Source organism: Lepidochelys kempii, chromosome 3, assembly GCF_965140285.1.
Source record: "Lepidochelys kempii isolate rLepKem1 chromosome 3, rLepKem1.hap1, whole genome shotgun sequence".
NCBI classification, from domain to species: domain Eukaryota; kingdom Metazoa; phylum Chordata; order Testudines; family Cheloniidae; genus Lepidochelys; species Lepidochelys kempii.
Window position 1 is genome coordinate 129,849,706 of NC_136382.1, and position 18,775 is coordinate 129,868,480.

Consider the following 18,775-nt stretch of genomic DNA (forward strand, 5'->3'; position numbering starts at 1 on the left):
TCTGCTTCTCTTTGTTGTGGCGCAATCTGTCAACATTATTTTAAAGTGCCAATATTGCATAAGTGTGTTTGCACTTCAAAGATAACATACAAGGCAGCACTGGAAGCAAAATTTGCCTAACAGATCTTTGAGGCATCAGTGAAGTGCATGATTATTTTTAAAGTTTGATATATTCAATCTGGCATATGAGTAATGAAAAATATACAGGATTAAGAGCATGCATAAATAGAAATACAGTGGTAAAAGGGGGACAGTCACAGGGGTTTTCCTAAATAGTTAACATTACAAGGAATGTTCCATAATTGAGCGTTGTTACTGTATCTGGCTAGCTACTACTGGAACTAGGTGGGCCAGATCAAAGTTCAAACCAGTAAAATTCCTAGTGTTATTCAGATGTAATATGACTGAGTTTCAGTCGTAGTGTTTCAGGTTGAGGATCCAAGGAAAGGGCTTCCAGATTTCTTTGAGAGTTCAATAATACATGGGAAAGTAGTTCCCCTTAAAAGATATATAACCAAAGAACTGAGAGCACAGTGCCAGCTTGGATTAGGAAACAAAAGAAATTTAGGAAGGAAATTACTACATGATGTCATTAACTTTGATACTGCTGAAAGCATTGTTCACTATTGGTGAACTTCATCCTACCACCTGACACACACAGAAAAATTACTGCTGTTAAAAAAATGGAAAGTTTTTATCAACAGGGTTCTTAGACATAATGGTCTAGTCTGAGATCCCCTTCCTCCCAGCTGGTGACCTGTTACTCATGTGAGTAATTCCACTGATTTCAATGACACTACTCATGTGAAAAACTGCTCAATTGGAGTGTAGAGGAAACAATGTGTTTCATTATGACTATATCAAATTGAATGTAAAAAGCCACCATTAATGCAACATAGATTCTCCCCTGAGTCTTGAGTTCTGTTCAGTGAAGAAGAGTGTGGGGAGAATCAGGGAACAGAAGGCAGCTCCCTGATCTTGTGGGCTGATTTATACCAGCTCCAGTATGAGCTAGAGAAGTCTGGGGGTTAATTTAACTTATACTAGGAGTGCATGGTCTCTATGGGTATGTCTACACTGCAATAAAAGACCCGCGGCACAGCCACAGCTGGCCCAGGTCAGCCGATAGGGCTATAAAATTGTAGGGTAGACATTTGGGCTCGGATTGAAGCCCGGGCTCTGAGATCCCAGTGTGGGTCTCAGAGCCCAGGCTCCAACCGCAGCCCAAACATCTACACTGCTATTTTTCGCTCTCCAACCAAGATGTGAGAAGTACTTTTTGGGGTAGGGGGAAGAAATAAACAAGTTGTGCTCAGCTCCTGGATTCTTTTACTTTCCAGATATTGTTTCCTTTAAATAGATATTTTAAATTACTCTGTAACAACTGTTGCCTAGCCTAAATATTAGGCTACATTTTACATTTTATTACATTTTAGCTATTCCTTCCTGCTTCTTGACACACTGATAGTCAATGGAATAAAATTCAATCTGTAATACAACATAAATGATGACTCTAATGATAATAAAACCTAATGTGTGGGTAAGGTCTTTTGTTGCTTTAACAATATTAACTAAAAATTAATCTACAATAAAGTTTAGGCCAAAATGTACAAAAAAATCACAAGCTTATTTTTGGCTCAGGATATTTCCTATGCAGGCAGAAGTTACTTCATAGAATTTGTCTGTTTCTCATTCTCTTCCCACTTAATTCTCTTACAGATTCACTCGTACCCCTATACAAATGGGCCATGGGCCAGCCCTCTCTATTGCTCTTGCTAGAAATCAGGAGTGAAATTCCGGTCACACCAAAGTCAACAACAGTTTTCCAGTGATTTGAATAGGACCAGAGTTTCACCCTAGAGCTTCTCCTTTAATCTCTTGCAGCACACAGTCCTAACCTGAAACTCTGAACATACTCGCCCAGCCTCCTTCCTAACAGATCTGGCCCTCTGACAAGTAATCTGCTCAATTACATGTGCTTTTAATACTCTTTGAACCTTTGCTGTGAACAAAATTACACATGATGACATTTGGTATCATAGGAATAAAGATAGTCTTCTAATTGAAACCCAGTTGTCTTCAGGACCTGTGTAAGCTCGAAAGCTTGTGTCTCTCACCAACAGAAGTTGGTCCAATAAAAGATATTAGCTCACCCACCTTGTCTTTCTAATATCCTGGGACCAACATGACTACAATAACACTGCATACGACTTAACATGTAATTTAAAAACTCACACACCTTTACAGTTCCCCTCTGAATTTGGCCCTGTGATGGGGTATATAACTCCACTCAGGGCTCAAAGTGGATAAAAGGCAATACTGGGCTCAGGTAGCCCCGCCCCTCTGGACCTGCCAAGAATGCTCTGGCTGTACGAGAGCGTTAAAAGGCGCTCAGAAACCTAGCCAAAAGGGTGGTGGACAGACTGTAGGAGAGGTGAATCCTTCTCTAGGAAGCCACACAGAAGATTGGGTCTGAGAGGTGACTACAGAGCAAGTAAGCCCTTCAAGCAGTGCCTTCTCCAACCACAACCCCTTTGAGAGCCAGCGCCTCGAGCTCATTTGGCCTCTTTGGGGAAACTATTGACATTTTGGACTATAGGGGTCATACCCCAAACTGAAGAAACACATAGGTAGTAAGTAGCTCAAGGCAGCAGATTTAGACTCTGTGCAGAGAAGACAACGTTGTGTTGCTTCTCACAGGGACTTGGGTACCCCCACCATGCCTCCGTTAACAGGAAAGGGCCAGATCTGAGTGGAAGCCAAAACCTCCTGGCCAAGGGTCACGAACCAGACATCTCTATTCTAAAGATAAATGATGTCACATAGGAAGTAACAATGTGACATTAACAATGGTGGTAGAAAGTGAAGCTGGGGTTTGGTTAATTGTGAGCAAACCTGCAGATGAATCAGTCTCCTGAGGTTGGAATAGCATCATTATACATGAGTAGGTATGGATATGGACAGATCTTGGTGTCTACTCTGCAGAAATAAAACTGCTAGAAACATGCCCCCCTGAGCATTTTCCTGTCATGGGTTAATTATTGGGTGACAGTCACAATATCAGCATATACTCTTTCCAGCCTCCCCCATAAAAGGGGGTTTGTCTGGAAGCAAGAAGGGCATGGCTGAGGCATCCCTGGCTGCCAGGTCAGCACTTGGGGGGCTGCTGGCAGCTGGCACAAAGTATAGCAATCCTGAGGCCTCTCTACTTTATGCTAGGGATTGGAAGATTGTAGGGGAGGAGGCATAAAAGATGATTTAACAGTACATTTGCTTTGTCTCCCATACTGTGCTGAGCACAACTCATACGTGTTCCAGCAGCTGGACCAAGATGTTGTATATGACTATATCATACTCTTCTGGAAGGTTGGGAACATTTTCTGTTGATACTTTAATTTGACACAGAAGTTGTCTGTCTTTTCTTTTAATAATTTATCCGCTGTTTGCTAAGACCCAGATTTCTCTGAGCTGTTCCAAGGACTATAAGATATGGGATGTGATTTATTCCATCTTGTATTTGTTTTATTTGGTGTAGCCTTATTTTAATTTCAGGACTTTTCTTTGTGATACATTCCTTAATTGCTACTGCTAAGATTTTAAATAGATGGTGTTTTGAAGTGTGTGTGTGTGTGAGAGCGCGAGAGAGAGAAGGGACCTTCCTATAATGTGTAACATTTTTATCAAACCGTTATTTTACAAGCTCTTGTATATCATCCAAGACCAGAATTTTCTGTCCCTCAATAGTCAATATTGTCTCTTATTTTCCTGCACATTTGTGGGTACTTTCTCTCCAGTTCCTTTAGTTAGTTTAGTCCTCTCTACAGCATTCCCCCGTGATTGCTTCCCTCTCTCCAGCTTGCCAGGTGTCTGACTCCCCACAACTGCCTTTCCTTCAGGGACCCCAACAGATCCTATTCCTGCACCTCTAGCTTCTGTTAGCAACTTCCCCGCCCTTTTGCCCAGTCAACCCTCTCCCTCCCCAATCCACCAGTGATCTGCCTCTCTATGGGTCAGGAGTCTTTTTAAGTGGACTTTCGCTATAAAGCTGAACAGTTGTGTAGTCTAGTGTATAGTATTCTCCCTCACCACTAAAATGTAAATATTTCTAAAACTACAACACTATTCAATAAAATATCTAAACTTGTAAGAAATACTCTAGAGTACTTTATTATCAATGTGCTATGCAATGAGAAACTTCTACACATCCCTGATAGTAGCAATCACATTTAACCATACTCATGTGGTGTACAGCTGTGGCTTGCTGGCAACACATGTAATCTTGCAGAGTCCCTTGATTAAACTAAGTTGTCCTTGTGTAGCTTTGTTCACTTATGGAAAGCTTTTTTTAAAACAAAAAAGATCACCCCCCCACCTTTTCACAGCTGTCATGTGTGCTTAGAATAGTTTCATTGGCATAAACAAGTTTATCTTCCGCAGAATGTGAAGTCTTACACTAACTGAGACACAATGTTTGTGCTTTCTATTAAAATCTGTGTTCTCCCACCGGCTTGTCTGCCTGATAGATGTAGAGCAGCAGTTCTCGAACTGGGGGTCAGGACCCCAAAGTGGGTCACGACCCCATTTTAATGGGGTTGCCAGGGCTGGCTTAAACTTGCTGGGGCCCAGGGCTGAAGCCCAAGCTCTACCACCTGGGGCCAAAACCGAAGCCCGAGGGCTTCAACCCTGGGTGGCAGGGCTCAGGTTACAGCCCCCTTCCCTAGGGCTGAAGTCCTGGGGCTTCAGCTTTGGCCCCCCTGCCTTTGCCCCCCTTCTTCCCTCCCAGAGCAGCGGGGCTTGGCCGGCTCAGACTTCTGTCTCCCCTCCTCAGGTCATGTAGTAATTTTTGTTGTCAGAAGGAAGTTGCGGTGCAATGAGATTTGAGAACCCCTGATGTAGAGAAACAGATGAGAACTACATAAGCAAATGAAGACACTTTGTAATGAATTAACGGAGAGAATCCCTCTTTCCCTGTGTCTCACTGAGGAAGTTACAATTGGCTGGGTCATTCCAACTATTGGTTCATGAGGTCAAAGTCCCTGGCACCAGCAGCAGGACAGATCTACAGATCTGAAGTCTGCTCCCTCCAGTAGTTCAAGAAAGCCCAAAGCCAAGATATTCAAAAGTAGCCAGCGCGTTTTGGATGCCTCACTTTTGGGTGCCCAACTTCACATATGTCTGGGGCCTGATTTCCAAAAAGTATTGAGGAACCAGGCCCTGAAAATCAGGGTAGTTGTCCTTTTAAATGTTGGCCTACATTTGGCAAAATTCAGAGCATAGTACAGGTTGTATTTATATGGTTAATGCTTTGGATAGATCTCTGAATCCATTTAATAGTTGGGAATTAGACCGTTATGATTCTATAAGCGTGCAGGATGTTCTGTTATGCCTTTAATTTAAAGGCTCATTCTGTTAATTTTTGAATTGTTTTATTGATGTGTGGCATTCTAACTTTAGTAATGAGTGATATAAATTTTAAATAACTAAAGTCTTGTCTAAGTACTATCTTGATATTCTTTTTTAAAAACTTTGCTGATAAAAGATTACTTTTATAAGCTGCATTTTCTTTTATTATTACTATACAGTAACTTCTCACTTAACGTCCTCCCACTTAACGTTATTTCAAAGTTACGTTGCTGCTCCATTAGGGAACATGCTCGTTTAAAGTTGGTGCAATGCTCCTTATAATGTTGTTTGGCTGCCTGCTCTGTCCACTGCTTGTAAGATTTTGTGGAAGAGCAGTGACTTTACAAGGGAGCATTGCACAAGTTCCTCTTCTCTGCCTCCTCCCCCTCCCTCCCAGCAATTCCCCCACTGCCAAACAGCTGTTTGGCGGCACTTAGGACTTTCTGGGAGGGAGGGGAAGGAGCAGGGAAGCGCCATTTCTCCATTCCTCCCCTCCCTCCTAGAAAGTCCTAATAGCTGTTTGGCTTAGGACTTTCTGGAGGGAGGAGGGGGAGAAGGAGCGGGGATGCGGCATGCTCCAGAGAGGAGGTGGAATGGGGGTGGGAAGAGGTGGGCCTGGAGTGGAGCGGGGATGGGAAGAGGCAGGCCTGGAGCATCCCCTGGCAAAGTCAGCACCTGTTCTTCTCCAGGTAAGCTGCCACTGCTGCTGCTAAGGTGCTTCCTAGCGTCCTTGCCTGCAGCGGGCTGTGCCTGTATGGGGTAAGCCAGGGGCACTTCCCAACCACAGTACAGTACTGTACAGTATATAATGCTTTTTGTCTGCCCCCCAAAAATGTCCTTGGAACCTAACCCTCTGCATTTACATTAAATCTTATGGGAAAATTTGATTCATTTAACATCGTTTCACTTAAAGTTGCATTTTTCAGGAACATAACTACAACGTTAAATGAGGAGTTACTGTACTTAAATGAAACTTTACTAACAAGATTTAAAATATTTGCATTTGACTACATTGGACAGAAGGATTTGGGCGAAAGTACACATCTAGTCTAGAGACACATTGGGCCAAATTCTGCTCTCACATGCATCAGTGAAGCCCCATTGAAGTCTATGGGATTGCATAGGTGGGAGGGAAGAATTTAGCCCAATGTCATGAGGAGAGAACATACTGAACCTTGAATGGCACGTCATATGCAAGTTTAACAGTAGGTCTCTTTCTTTTAATGCAGCTGTCTTCTTTGGATTCAGCAAGGCAGAGGTGGTAGCATTCCTCTAGACCAAATTGCAACATAAGCTTTGGCTAAGACCCACATTTCCTAACGAAGATAGAGTACCATTACAAACTGTTTCAAAGATGTATGGGCTGCTGAAACAACTTCTTCTCCAGCTAAAGTAGTGGATATAAAAAGGCTGAGTTTGACAGATCTCAAGTCATTGTGGATGAAGGATTGGAGACTTGGCATAAAAGACAGACCAGGTTGGGAGAAACATGTAATGGTCTTTCTCTCAGCCTTCTCTGGTTCATCAGCCAGTTTAACAACTGAATTGGAACATGAAGCTCACGTTATTGGGAAAACTAAGCTAGAGAAGGTTCTAGAATGGATGAATAGGTGCATAGAACTTACGACGTTTTCTCTGTTCCTTAAAAAGCATGTTTTTGTAAGTCTGTATCTATCCTTGGCCATTCTAGTGACATTGGAATATCTGCACAAGAATTTTCCAAATCATCTTGATGTCTCGCTGTTCCCAAATGGAAGAACCAGAACTACTGGTGCAGAAAACATTTTTGAAAGAGAAAGTAGCTAAGGACATAGAGGTGTGCAGTGATTGGGATAAAATACAATATGGTTTTACAAAAGATAGCTCGTGCCAGATCAACCTGATCTCCTTCTTTGATAACTGATTTTTAGACAAAGGAAATGTAGTAGATCTAATCTGCCTGGATATCAGTATGGCATCTAATACAGTTCCAAATGGGAAATTATTAGTTAAATTGGAGAAGATGGGGATTCATATTAGAATTAAAAAGTGGATGAGGAATTAGTTAAAGGAGAAAGACTACAGTGAGTCATACTGAAAGGTGAACTGTTAGGTTGGAGGGAGGTTACTAGTGGCAGAGATTCTGGGGGTGTGGGGGTTCACCTTCCTCTGCAGCATGGGTGAGTGAGGTTTTGTGGCCTGATATGTGCAGGAGGTTAGACTAGATGATCATGACGGTCCCTTCCAGCCTTAGAGTCTAGGAGTCTATAATCTCTGTAAAAGGATTTTTACAACTCAGTGGCACTTTTTACTCCTTGAAGTTTAGTTTCTTGGGAAAGCTTAAAGTAGATAGAAGGTGGACAAGTATCCCCCTCAGACACAAAGTATGTATTTCTTTAAAGGGCTAAACAGTAACTGTCTCAAAACTAATGAGCCATGCATTCTTCTAGTTTTGGCACGTTGGTAAATTAGTGCAGACAAAAAACTGAACTGGCCGCAGAGAGACAAACCATTCTGAGTCGAAGACCCCTTTGGTGCAACTGACTTCACTTCAATGGGATCACAGATATTAATTTGGCCCCATGTCCTAAAATCACATAATTCAAGCTCTGACAAGCTACTGCAGAGTCTTAATGTTCAATGTACTATTTATGATATTGAAAAAAATTCATGTCTATATAAGGATAACCTAAGATTGATTTAACACCAATCAAAGCCAAAATCAGTAAATAAAAATCTGAAAAAGAATTTTCCCTGACTTTACAAAAACTGGCTTGCTTGTGGGAAAATGACATGTCGATGATGATTAAGTGAACAGTCACTGGTGACCCAATACATCAGAAGAATGAAGTTTTCACACAGATTTTTTTTCTAAATTGAAATCTCCAGATGTGACCACTAGGAGAAATATATTGTGGTAGAAGCTAGTAAAGGATAATTCATTTTTTCAGACACATCCAAAGTTATCTGTAGCCAGTTTTGAATACTATGGTGATTTTAGCGCTAACTTCAACTATCTGAGAAATCTACAACCACGTTTCCCAACTGGCAGCTGTACAGATAACTTCATGCATGCAGGTCAGCAGAAAATTGATATGATGCTTTCTATGGCTCCTGTGCAGATCTATCTGTGAGAAGGGAGTCTGAGAACACAGAAGTGACAGGCTCCCTATACTCAGTTCACATACTGTTAGCTGGCCCTAGACCCAGTATAACCCACAGTAGCCCAGAGCTGCAATTGCAGGGGAAGTCCAGCTCAACACCAAGCTGGAGTGTGCTCAGTGTGGACAGAATCTTTGGGTAATTTAGCTGCTAAAATCTAAGACTCTGTCAGCATGTTCCAATGTCAGTTACTCAAAGGCTTATATAACTTGGCTGTTTAACCATTTATTGCAGATCTGAAGTTGGTCCAAATAGTTTACAGTGTACGACTTTTCCCTCTGTATACTACAGTTTGAGTCAAACACAAAATTAATAATAAAAATCCACCTATCACCCTCTGTACCATAGGTTACATCATAAACATCATAGTCATATTGCAACTGAAGCACATGCATATTCAAGAATGCAAAGATGCACAGTGTATGGACTGGTGAGACATCAAGTGTGATGACATCCGTCTCCATAATACATTCATCTACAGATACAACCTTTACATCTATTACAGAATTAGTCATAGCAATTATACCTGCACTTTAAGGCATACATTAGCACGTAAATCTTTTTTGCTCCTTTAGCTCATAAAATAAAGAAAGTAAAATCCTTGACCCTACTATTTCTCTAACTTTGTTCTGGCACTCAAATACTAACACTTTTACTAGAAACACTGCTCAGAGAGTGATATATTATTCCCATTGCAATGATGGGTAACTGAGGCATAAGAAGCAAGTATGTAAATTGCCTGAGATCTCCCAAAAAGTCTGTGGCATAGCTGGGCATAGGACACAACCCAGATATCTGGAGTCCCAGTCTAGTTATTGCCAGAGAAAAGATATCTAAGTATTGATGCCAAGGGTATATGAAGTGGTGCAGCATAAAGGACGAGGCTGGCTATATAAGAATAGCAGTCATTTATCTGTATATAGAAAAAATGGAAAGTGCTAAACATTTAATCCATTAAATAGTCCAATAAATTCTATAAAAAAGGACCAAACATAAAAATGAGACAATCTGTCAAAGATTAACCATAGACATTAGCAGTTTGTATTAATGTAGCACTTGCCAAATCCAGATCAAAACTCCATTGTGCTAGGCACCGCAAAAACACTTAGTTTAAAGGACAATTTTAATCCTTGAAAATAAGTCCAGAAACAACTTAAATTTCTTCTAATGCAAATTTCTCATATATTAAGAGCACAGTAATCATAGACCAGGGTTTCTCAAACTTCAATGCACCGTGGCCCCCTTCTGACAACAAAAATGACTACATAACCCTAGCAAGTCTAAAACCAGCCCTGGTGACCCCATTAAAACAGGATCACGACCCACTTTGGGGTCCCGCCCCACAGTTTGAGAACTGCTGCCGTAGATAAACTAGTGAAGGATAACATGCTACCAGAATTATTAAAATGTACAATTCAGGTATTACTGAATTCATTAGTATTATTTTCATACGGACACTAACCTAGACTTGCTGCACCATCTTTTCATAACCGTCGAGTATGTTATTATAAATAAGCTTTAGCTTTGCTGTAACAAATATTTGGTGTTTTGTTTTTGTTTTTTTTTATTTTTTTAAACACTGCACAGGCAAAATGTAACCAGATAAAAAGGGGTGTGTGTGTTTTGTTTGTTTTACTGATAAACTCATTGTTGTGACAAAAGTGGATAAGGAGCCACAGCATCTGAGAAAGACATTTTGCCAGCATATTACTGGGGGATGGCAATGTGGTTAGAACCAACTTTAAGGATGTCTGTGCATGGAATCACCTCTTCCAAGAAATCCCTTCTCCCTCTGCTATTGCATCAGCTCATTACTGGAAACAAATGTAGCTAGAATCCCCTATGATGCTCACTTTTGCCTCTTTATTTTTAACCCATCTATAAACCATTCAAAGCTCGCTTCTTTTACAATGACAGTTCAAACAATATTTCTCCTCCTGTAAAAGGAGGAAAGACGAAAGGAGGGTGAGAAATGGAAAACCTGCAAAGCAAATATTCTAGAAAAAAGTATCTTCAGCTACAGTTCTTAACTTGACAGTTGCTATAGATGACTAAGTAAAAGTTGTAGTTTTTAAATTTCAGTATATTGCCTATAGTAAGTAAAGGAAAGTACAATGGAATACTGCAGATACTAAGCATAGGGGATCTATTTAAATTGATGTCTGGAGGAGGAGGAGTTTAGTACCACCACTTGAACTTTGCCAGCGTCAAGCACCTACCCAGAAATAATTCTAAAATTTGAGTTAAAAATGTTCTGCTGACATGTCACATGAATTATGTTCTCTAAGGTTAACAAAAATAGCCTTCAGCCTCACAAAACTTGTTTCTCATAAAATATCGCCTCAAAAGAAGCAGCAGCAATACTGGGGGAGCATAAATTCTTGCATGGTTCACCCTCATTTACCTGCAACCCAGGAGACAGCTAAGAACAGCAGCAGGGTTGACATAGGGAGAGCACTTATTGGAGGGCTGTGGATAAAGGGAAGCTGAGAGCCAACAGCAGTTTCAAACTTGTCTCCTCTGTTATCTTCTGGACTCCCAACACCAGTCCAGTTCAGACTACATAATCTGAAGCTGGAAAACGGGTTGAATTCAAATAAACTATACAGAAGATAAACTGATTTGTAAAGAGCTTATTTATATGAGAGACTCAATTCATTATGGATGCTAGTACAGTAATATAACAAGGATAAATGTGAACGCTCACAATGGATTGTAATTATTATTATATGCCACTCAGATCACATAGATGGACAAGGGAGAGAGAATGTTTTACTGACATCAAGGGTATTTACCATGAAGATCATATACATTTAAATGACAAAAAGGATGAAAGGGGAAAAAAGTGTACCTGGGGAGATGAGGGACTAAAAGCCACGTTGATCACCGATTCCGTGTGTCCTGCCAATTTATGGGAAAAGGTGCTTGAACGCATCTCATATATGTAAGCCTAAAAGACAACAAGGGTTTACATTTTCATTTTTAAGACTTCTACTGAAAACTTTAAATTATAGCTTGATAGGAATACACATTCTGGCTAACAAGTTTTAGCTATAGTAAATACTTCACAAAAGCCAAGCAGATATAAATTCTATAGATCTGACATTTTATAATACCAAGAATGATTTAGCAAATGTTAGGTTCTAAAGTATCCTAATGGAAAAATGGTTTAGAAAAAGAGCAACTCTAACTTTTTTCTTGGGAGGGAAAAGGGTATATGGATGTGTTTCAAGTAGACACTGAAACAGTACCAAGTCTGATCGTTCTTAAACAGGTTATTTTGCTATAAAGATGTTCTTCGAAATTCTAAATATCTACTTTTTGCATAAAAAGCCCTACCATCTTAATGGCTATGATTAAAACTGCTATTTGTTGGTCAGCCACATTAAAACAATATTGTCTTCTCTCTGTTCATGGGTCTTAGCAGCTGTCGGCTGACACATTGTTCTCAATAACATGGAACTCCTAAATAATTAGTGACACAGATGCACTGATAAGGATTTGACCAGAAAAATGTTTCAGGAGGGTGTGTGTGGAGGGGAAATGAATGTCAACCAAACATGAGAAGGTAGATTTGGTAGAAAAAAATTACTGTTTGCAAGCTTTTAACTGATGAAATGGTACCAAAGCAGAAATGCACTAAGGTCCGAATCTACAGCTGACTGACATCAAAGGGATTTGGATCAGGCTCTTAAACTTCTAACATTAGTTCTTTTGTTTTGCGTAATTGAGTTAAATGTATTGAAAATAAATCCTGTATTTTTGTATGCAGAAAGATTTTAAGGAATCAGATGCCAGTGCATGATTCTGCTCTACTGTCCCATTCAGCTGGTAAGAAGAAAGGAAGTAGATGTGGCACACAATTGTCTGGTATTTATATTCAAAGCACATAAAAAGACAATGTATAAGGAATACACAGACCATTGAGTAAAACTGATTTAGGATATGGCAAAGAAAATGTTGAAGAAAATATGTTATAATGGTATCTGAGAAAACACTGTATGAGTGAAACAGCAATCTGAGTAGGCTTTATAGCAATTCCAGAAATTGAATGTTCCTTTTTCACTATGTCTCTGTGGTTGTGCTGATGAACATGGAACTCATTAAAGCATTTCAGAGCCTAGCATAAGAAAGCCTGCTTGAATAAGCAGACTTTGTTGTAACAATACATTATTTTTTTGAAAGACACTGTAATGTCAAATTTAGGCTTTTTTTGGTAGGGACACAGGAAAATTCTGGTCCCTCAAAGCCAGAGTAAAAGGTCTTTGCACACGGAAAATACAGAAATGCTGGTGAGAATAAAATCCTCCTCCAAATTCAGGTATAGAGCCTGGAGCATCTATGCAACCTATTCTTCTACATTCCCTTTACATGGGGCTGTGGTTCAGTATATTCATGCAATAGCCTCCCCTCAGCATCAGTCTACAACTGCCCTGCACTCCCACGTAGTTACAATGGACCTTAGAGCTGCATCATCCTGGGGATCTAGAGTTCCTCTGAGCAGCTTCTCTATTCTCCAGTCCCCAGTGCAGCAGCAATGTGGCACTTATGTGAAATGTCACTTCTCTGGCTGAAAAATTTGTAGAAATCCCCAAACTGCTGGAGATGGGACACTAGATGGGGAGGGCTCTGAGTTATTACAGATAATTCTTTCCCAGGTATCTGCCTGGTGGGTCTTGCCCACATGCTCAGGGTCTAACTGATCACTGTATTTGGGGTCGGAAAGGAATTTTCCCCCAGGTCAGATGGGGGTGGGAGTTGCCTTCCTCTGCAGCATGGGGCATGGGTCACTTGCAGGTTTAAACTAGTGTAAATGGTGAATTCTCTGTAGCTTGAAGTCTTTAAACCATGATTTGCAGACTTCAGTAACTCAGCCAGAGGTTAGGGGGCTATTTCAGGAGTGGGTCAGGTTCTGTGGCCTGCAATGTTCAGGAGGACAGACCAGATGATCACAATGGTCCCTTCTGACCTTAAAGTCTATGAGACCCTGCCATAAATATAAAAGTATTAACATTGTCCAATAATGTATAGGATTAATGGCCAATAGTTATCAATAAATTAGCTTTCTTTGTATTAATAAACATCTTTACAAGAATATACTACTCTTTCCACTGTACAGCATATAAATCACCTTTCAACAAGATTTGAGCTAAGAAGGAACATAGTTCTCCTTTTAAACTGCATGAACGTATTAGAGAGAGAGCTGGCAGTGATGCACATAGTTACAACTGCCTAACACTACCCATCATAAATCCATGCCTTGAGTGGTTTATAACTTTGCCCAACTGTAGCCATTAGGGATGAAATTTTCCAAACCGGGCTCCTGCTTCAGGCTGGAAATTTATTTATTTCTTTTGGAAAGTTTCAGCTTGAACACCCCAATTAGTTGACCCTTGATCATTTCAGGCTTAATCGCACCATGCCCCAATCACCCTCTGTAAAAGGGAAAGAATATTATCACCTCATCTTGCATGGTATTATGAAGATTAAATTCATTAATGTTTGAGAAGCACTTAGGAAAGCCCCTGGGGAAGTGATATATTCTGTACTCACCACATGGTTTGGACAGCTTGCAGAAAATTAACACATGGGGCCACTAATAAGTGATCATTAAAGACTGTCTCACAGTATAAATGCACAGGAGGGTTAAATTAAGGGCACAGAGTCCATGAGTAATCCCATTTGACTCAATGGGACTATTTACAGAACAAGGTGCTACTGAGCATGAGTGAGGGTGACAGAATTTGACCTACAGTAAGTTATGACCAAGCCTGGCAGAATTCATTTTTTAGAATTTTGACTGATGTCATTGTTTACTTTTAAGCAATTTTTAGTTTTATTGTTTTCATTTTTCACAGTTGTGGGAAATTATGGGGGTAAACAGTTATTTAATGACAGACAGATTCAACAACTTTATAAACCATTAAACACAAATTGTCAGCATCGCATGTCGAAATATATAAAGTAAATATCCTTAAATTAACAAATCAGACCTGTTTTTACTATTCATTCACTAGTCCATTTGTAACAAGACAAACTCAAAAGTCTAAATCATTGGATTTTGACTCAAGTTCTCCTGCAGCATTTTTCTTTCTTTGCCTACCTGTATATTTCAATTGTTATCAATCAAAATATGTCAATCTGTATGTATGGTAAAACTGACATTTACCAACACGGATAAAAATCTACAGTAGAACCTCAGAGTTATGAATATCAGAGTTATGAATTGACCAGTCAACCACACACCTCATTTGGAACCTGAAGTACACAATTAGGCAGCAGCAGAGATCACAAAAAAAAAAAAAAAGGCAGCAAATACAGTACAGAAATGTGTTAAACTACTAAAAAAACCAAAGGGAAAGCAGCATTTTTCTTCTTCACAGTAATGTTTCAAAGCTTATTAAGCCAATGTTCAGTTGTAAACTTTTGAAAGAACAATAACACTTTGTTCAGAGTTACGAACAACTTCCATTCTCGAGGTGATCGTAACTCTCAGGTTCTATTGTAATACTTTCAAGCCTAGTTTTCACAAATTCATTGGCCTGGGACTATCCAAAGCTTCCATAAGTAACAAAGATCAAGTTTTTTCTGAGAATATCTTCAGTATGAAGCTACATTTTATGTTGTGGAAGTGGTCATCTTAAGATGTCTTTGCGCCTCTTACTTTCTGTGGTGTGCAGATACTCCTTTCCTTCACAAATAACAGGTGTCCAGAGTAAAACAGATCATACAGACTTTTCAGTTTTAAAATCCTTAATTTACCAAAACCAGAAATTTCACAAAAGGATTCTGCAATCCAACTATTAAATGCATTTATTTTCACATTTATCTTGTGATTTCAAAAGCAGAAGTTGAAAATGTCGCCACTGATGCTATTTAATGATTATCCCTCATTTATGTCCTAATTGGTGTATACTTTAATATCTGAAGCTAATCATCAACCTGGAAGGAAAATTATATATTTTGGCAGTCAGAAAGTTATACATAATTATAACTCTTTTCCTATACAGTGCAGAAGTGAAGTAAAGATTTGTTTTAAATCTTAAAATCAGCAGAACTGTTTTCAGTTAAACACCTGTCAATTTCATCCTGAGGATTGGGGGTGGGGTAGGGACAAACTTAGTGGATATTAAAATAACACTGGCAGGTTTATTTTACTTCTAAATATTCTAGAAATAAATAAATTAGTTGGTAGTTGACCTCCACAAATACTGTGGACTAGTTCTAACCAGTAAATGTCTAGCCCTTTCAGCTATACAAATACATTACTTTGACATGCAGTGCCTTTCACAGTTTAATTCAAGAAAGATATACATTGTTTGAGACTCTTCTGGGCCAGATTCTGTGCTACACCTTGTTAACCTCATTGTTTAACATGTTTGCACAGGGTAAACCAGTGTAGAACTTGGTCTCTTGTTTATGCAGAACTGAAAGTTAGTAGGGCTGTCAAGCGATTAAAAAACTTAATCACGATTAATCGAGATTATTCGCACTGTTAAACAATAATAGAATACCATTTATTTAAATATTTTGGATGTTTTCTACATTTTCAAACATATTGATTTCAATTACAACACAGAATACAAAGTGTACAGTACTCACTTTATATTTTTATTACACATATTTGCACTGTGAAAAAACAAAAGAAATAGTATTTTTCAACCACCTAATACAAGTACTGTAGCGCAATCTCTTTATCATGGAAGTTGAACTGACAAATGTAGAATTATGTACCAAAAAAACTGCATTCAAAAATAAAACAATGTAAAATTTTAGAGTCTGCAAGTCCACTCAGTCCTATTTCAGCCAGTCACTCAGACAAATAAGTTTGGTTACAATTTTTGCAGGAGATAATGCGGCCCACTTCTTGTTTACAATGTCACCTGAAAGTGAGAACAGGCTTTCACATGGTACTTTTGTAGCCGGTGACGCAATATATTTACATGCCAGATACGCTAAAGATTCATATGTCCTTTCAACCACCATTCCAGAGGACATGCTGAATTGGTATTCTATTGTTTAACAGTGTGATTAATCACAATTAATATTTTTAATCGCAATTATTTTGAGTTAATTGTGTGAGTTAACTGTGATTGACAGCTCTTATATTTAGTGTTTATTTAGCACTTTTCTTCCCCCCAAAAATCACAAATCACTCCTTACAAAGGTGGGTATTATCTCCATTTTACAAATGGAAAAGAGAGGATAAAACAAATTTTCAAATGAGGGTGCTTAAAGTCAGGCAGCTAAATAAAATGGCCTAGCAAAGGGCAGGTTGCCAGAGATACAGAGATGGTGTTGATGCATAGGGCCTCTCATTCATATCCTGGACTCAGGACATAGCCCAGTCCAACAGATCAACTGGGGATAAAACTGAGTGAGCCGAATTCTTGCAGAGGTTTTCTCCCTTTTAGGCTCCCATTGCAGGTTTTCCAACAGGAAGGTGCAATTAATCCCTACACTAAGGAATATCTGAAACACTGCACTGCTACATGTATGGCAGAATCTGCAGAAAGGAGGCATGGCACATGGAAACATACAGCAAACGCTTTCAAACCAATTGCATCTAACCCCACTCCGCTTAAATAAACACACGCCCCTTTTTGCAGAAGACCCCTACATGCTTTGTGCTTAAACATCAATAATACATTTTTATTCTGCCACAACACAGTGAAGATTTGCTGATTGTAAGTTAATGCAACTTTAAGGTTTCAGCAGCAACGTAGTTTGCTTTTCCACAATAGTATATGTAGTAATTTGCCCTTGCCCTGACTCCTCTTGAATGTCTCTAGACAATACTTTCCTCCTCTGCCACCCACTTTTGGAGTCTGCAGACAGTTGGTGGATATTCTGCATGAGACTATTATTGTGCTGTAAGCTTTTATGGAAGGTTATAGCTTGTGTCTAACACTGAGGCAGTTTTTGAAGCAAGTCACTAATTGTTTCAACATGGAAGCCATGACAACATGTGGCTCCATACGAGTGTCCATGTAGCCAATACTAAGGACTGTGATATATTTTACCAGGAATATTACAGCATGTGAACAATAAGTGTGTCACAAATAAGAAAACACATTACCGGGACAAAACAATGTTCAGAAACAGCTTCCAATTTTTCAATGAACTTTTGAATCAAACCCTCAACTTGGTGAGAGAACCAAGAAGAACCTTTCAGTAAGTTATTTTTAACTTTAATTATTAAATACGATTTCCTTTATTTTTAAACAAGCTGCATTCAGGCACTGCTAAGGAATGGACTAAATCCAACATCAATAAATTCTATTTGAGTCTGCCACAATTCTAGTTTTACTACAGTTTCAATGTCACAAACTGTTTTAATACTCTATACTTTCTACTTTCACATAGGTGATTTTAACACACTACTTTTTTTTAGAAAAACAGTAAATGAATAATAAATGATACCATAACACCAATGACTGTGAAAAGTGTTGAATATGAATTCAACTATAGAAGTGGAACAGATTTTCTGCAAACCAAATATAATAAAATAGAAATTGGAGCAGTCAAGGAAGTATTCCAAAATACCCAAAATACATGTGTGCCTAAAGTCTGCTACAGACTCTAGCCAAAGTCAATCCCTTTTTTTCATATTAGAACTAATTTCTTGTAATAAAAATACTGATTCAGTAGATATTGATATTTCCTTTCCATCTTTGGTTCAAGGGTCAGCCAAAAGTAAAAATCATTTACCTATACCATTAGTTTCCAAACAAGTTTCCTGCACCCATAACCACACACCTATTTGTGTTTTCTTTTACTTTAAGTTTGCAGAACACTTTCAGTAAAACCGGAGCGTGAAAGGGTATGTGTGCACCTAATGTACGTGTGTCAGTGCTTTCTTCTCTAAGACTATGTGTGAAGATAGCAAGAGAAAGAGGGAAAATGGTGAAGGTCCTTCTTTGAGGAGACGCATGTTTATTCAAACGGGAAATTACTTAATACTTCTGGGCTAGGAGGGTTGCAGGGTGTGCTGAATAGGCTAAACCTTTGTTTGAAAAGAGCTTTTGTACATTTTGATTTCTTACATTCTGTTCTTTCAAACTGACCCTCTGCTGCTCTCTTCCTACTGATCCTAGCTGGGCTTTGTCCCTCTGGTCCTCGCTGTCTACCCTGCTCCTCATTCCTCTCCCTTTGAATCAAGCTGCTTCCTCCTCTCCTCCATGCTGCCTGAGAGCACAAGACAGAAACTCTCTTTGTCAAGCTCTGGTGC

At 39.3% G+C, this 18,775-nt stretch overlaps 1 protein-coding gene across 6 annotated transcripts in view; it reads right to left on the reverse strand.

Annotated features, from left to right (window-relative positions):
- WDR27 (WD repeat domain 27) overlaps positions 1-18,775 on the reverse strand; it is a 188,780-nt gene that overhangs the window by 64,892 nt on the left and 105,113 nt on the right. For all 6 annotated transcript variants that reach the window (XR_012158137.2, XM_073337962.2, XM_073337963.2 and 3 more), the window contains one exon: positions 11,396-11,494. Coding sequence is in view for 5 of the 6 variants with exons in the window: in XM_073337962.2 (XP_073194063.1) it covers positions 11,396-11,494 (99 nt within the window). In the remaining variant the exon portion in view is untranslated. The remainder of the gene's footprint in view (positions 1-11,395; positions 11,495-18,775) is intronic.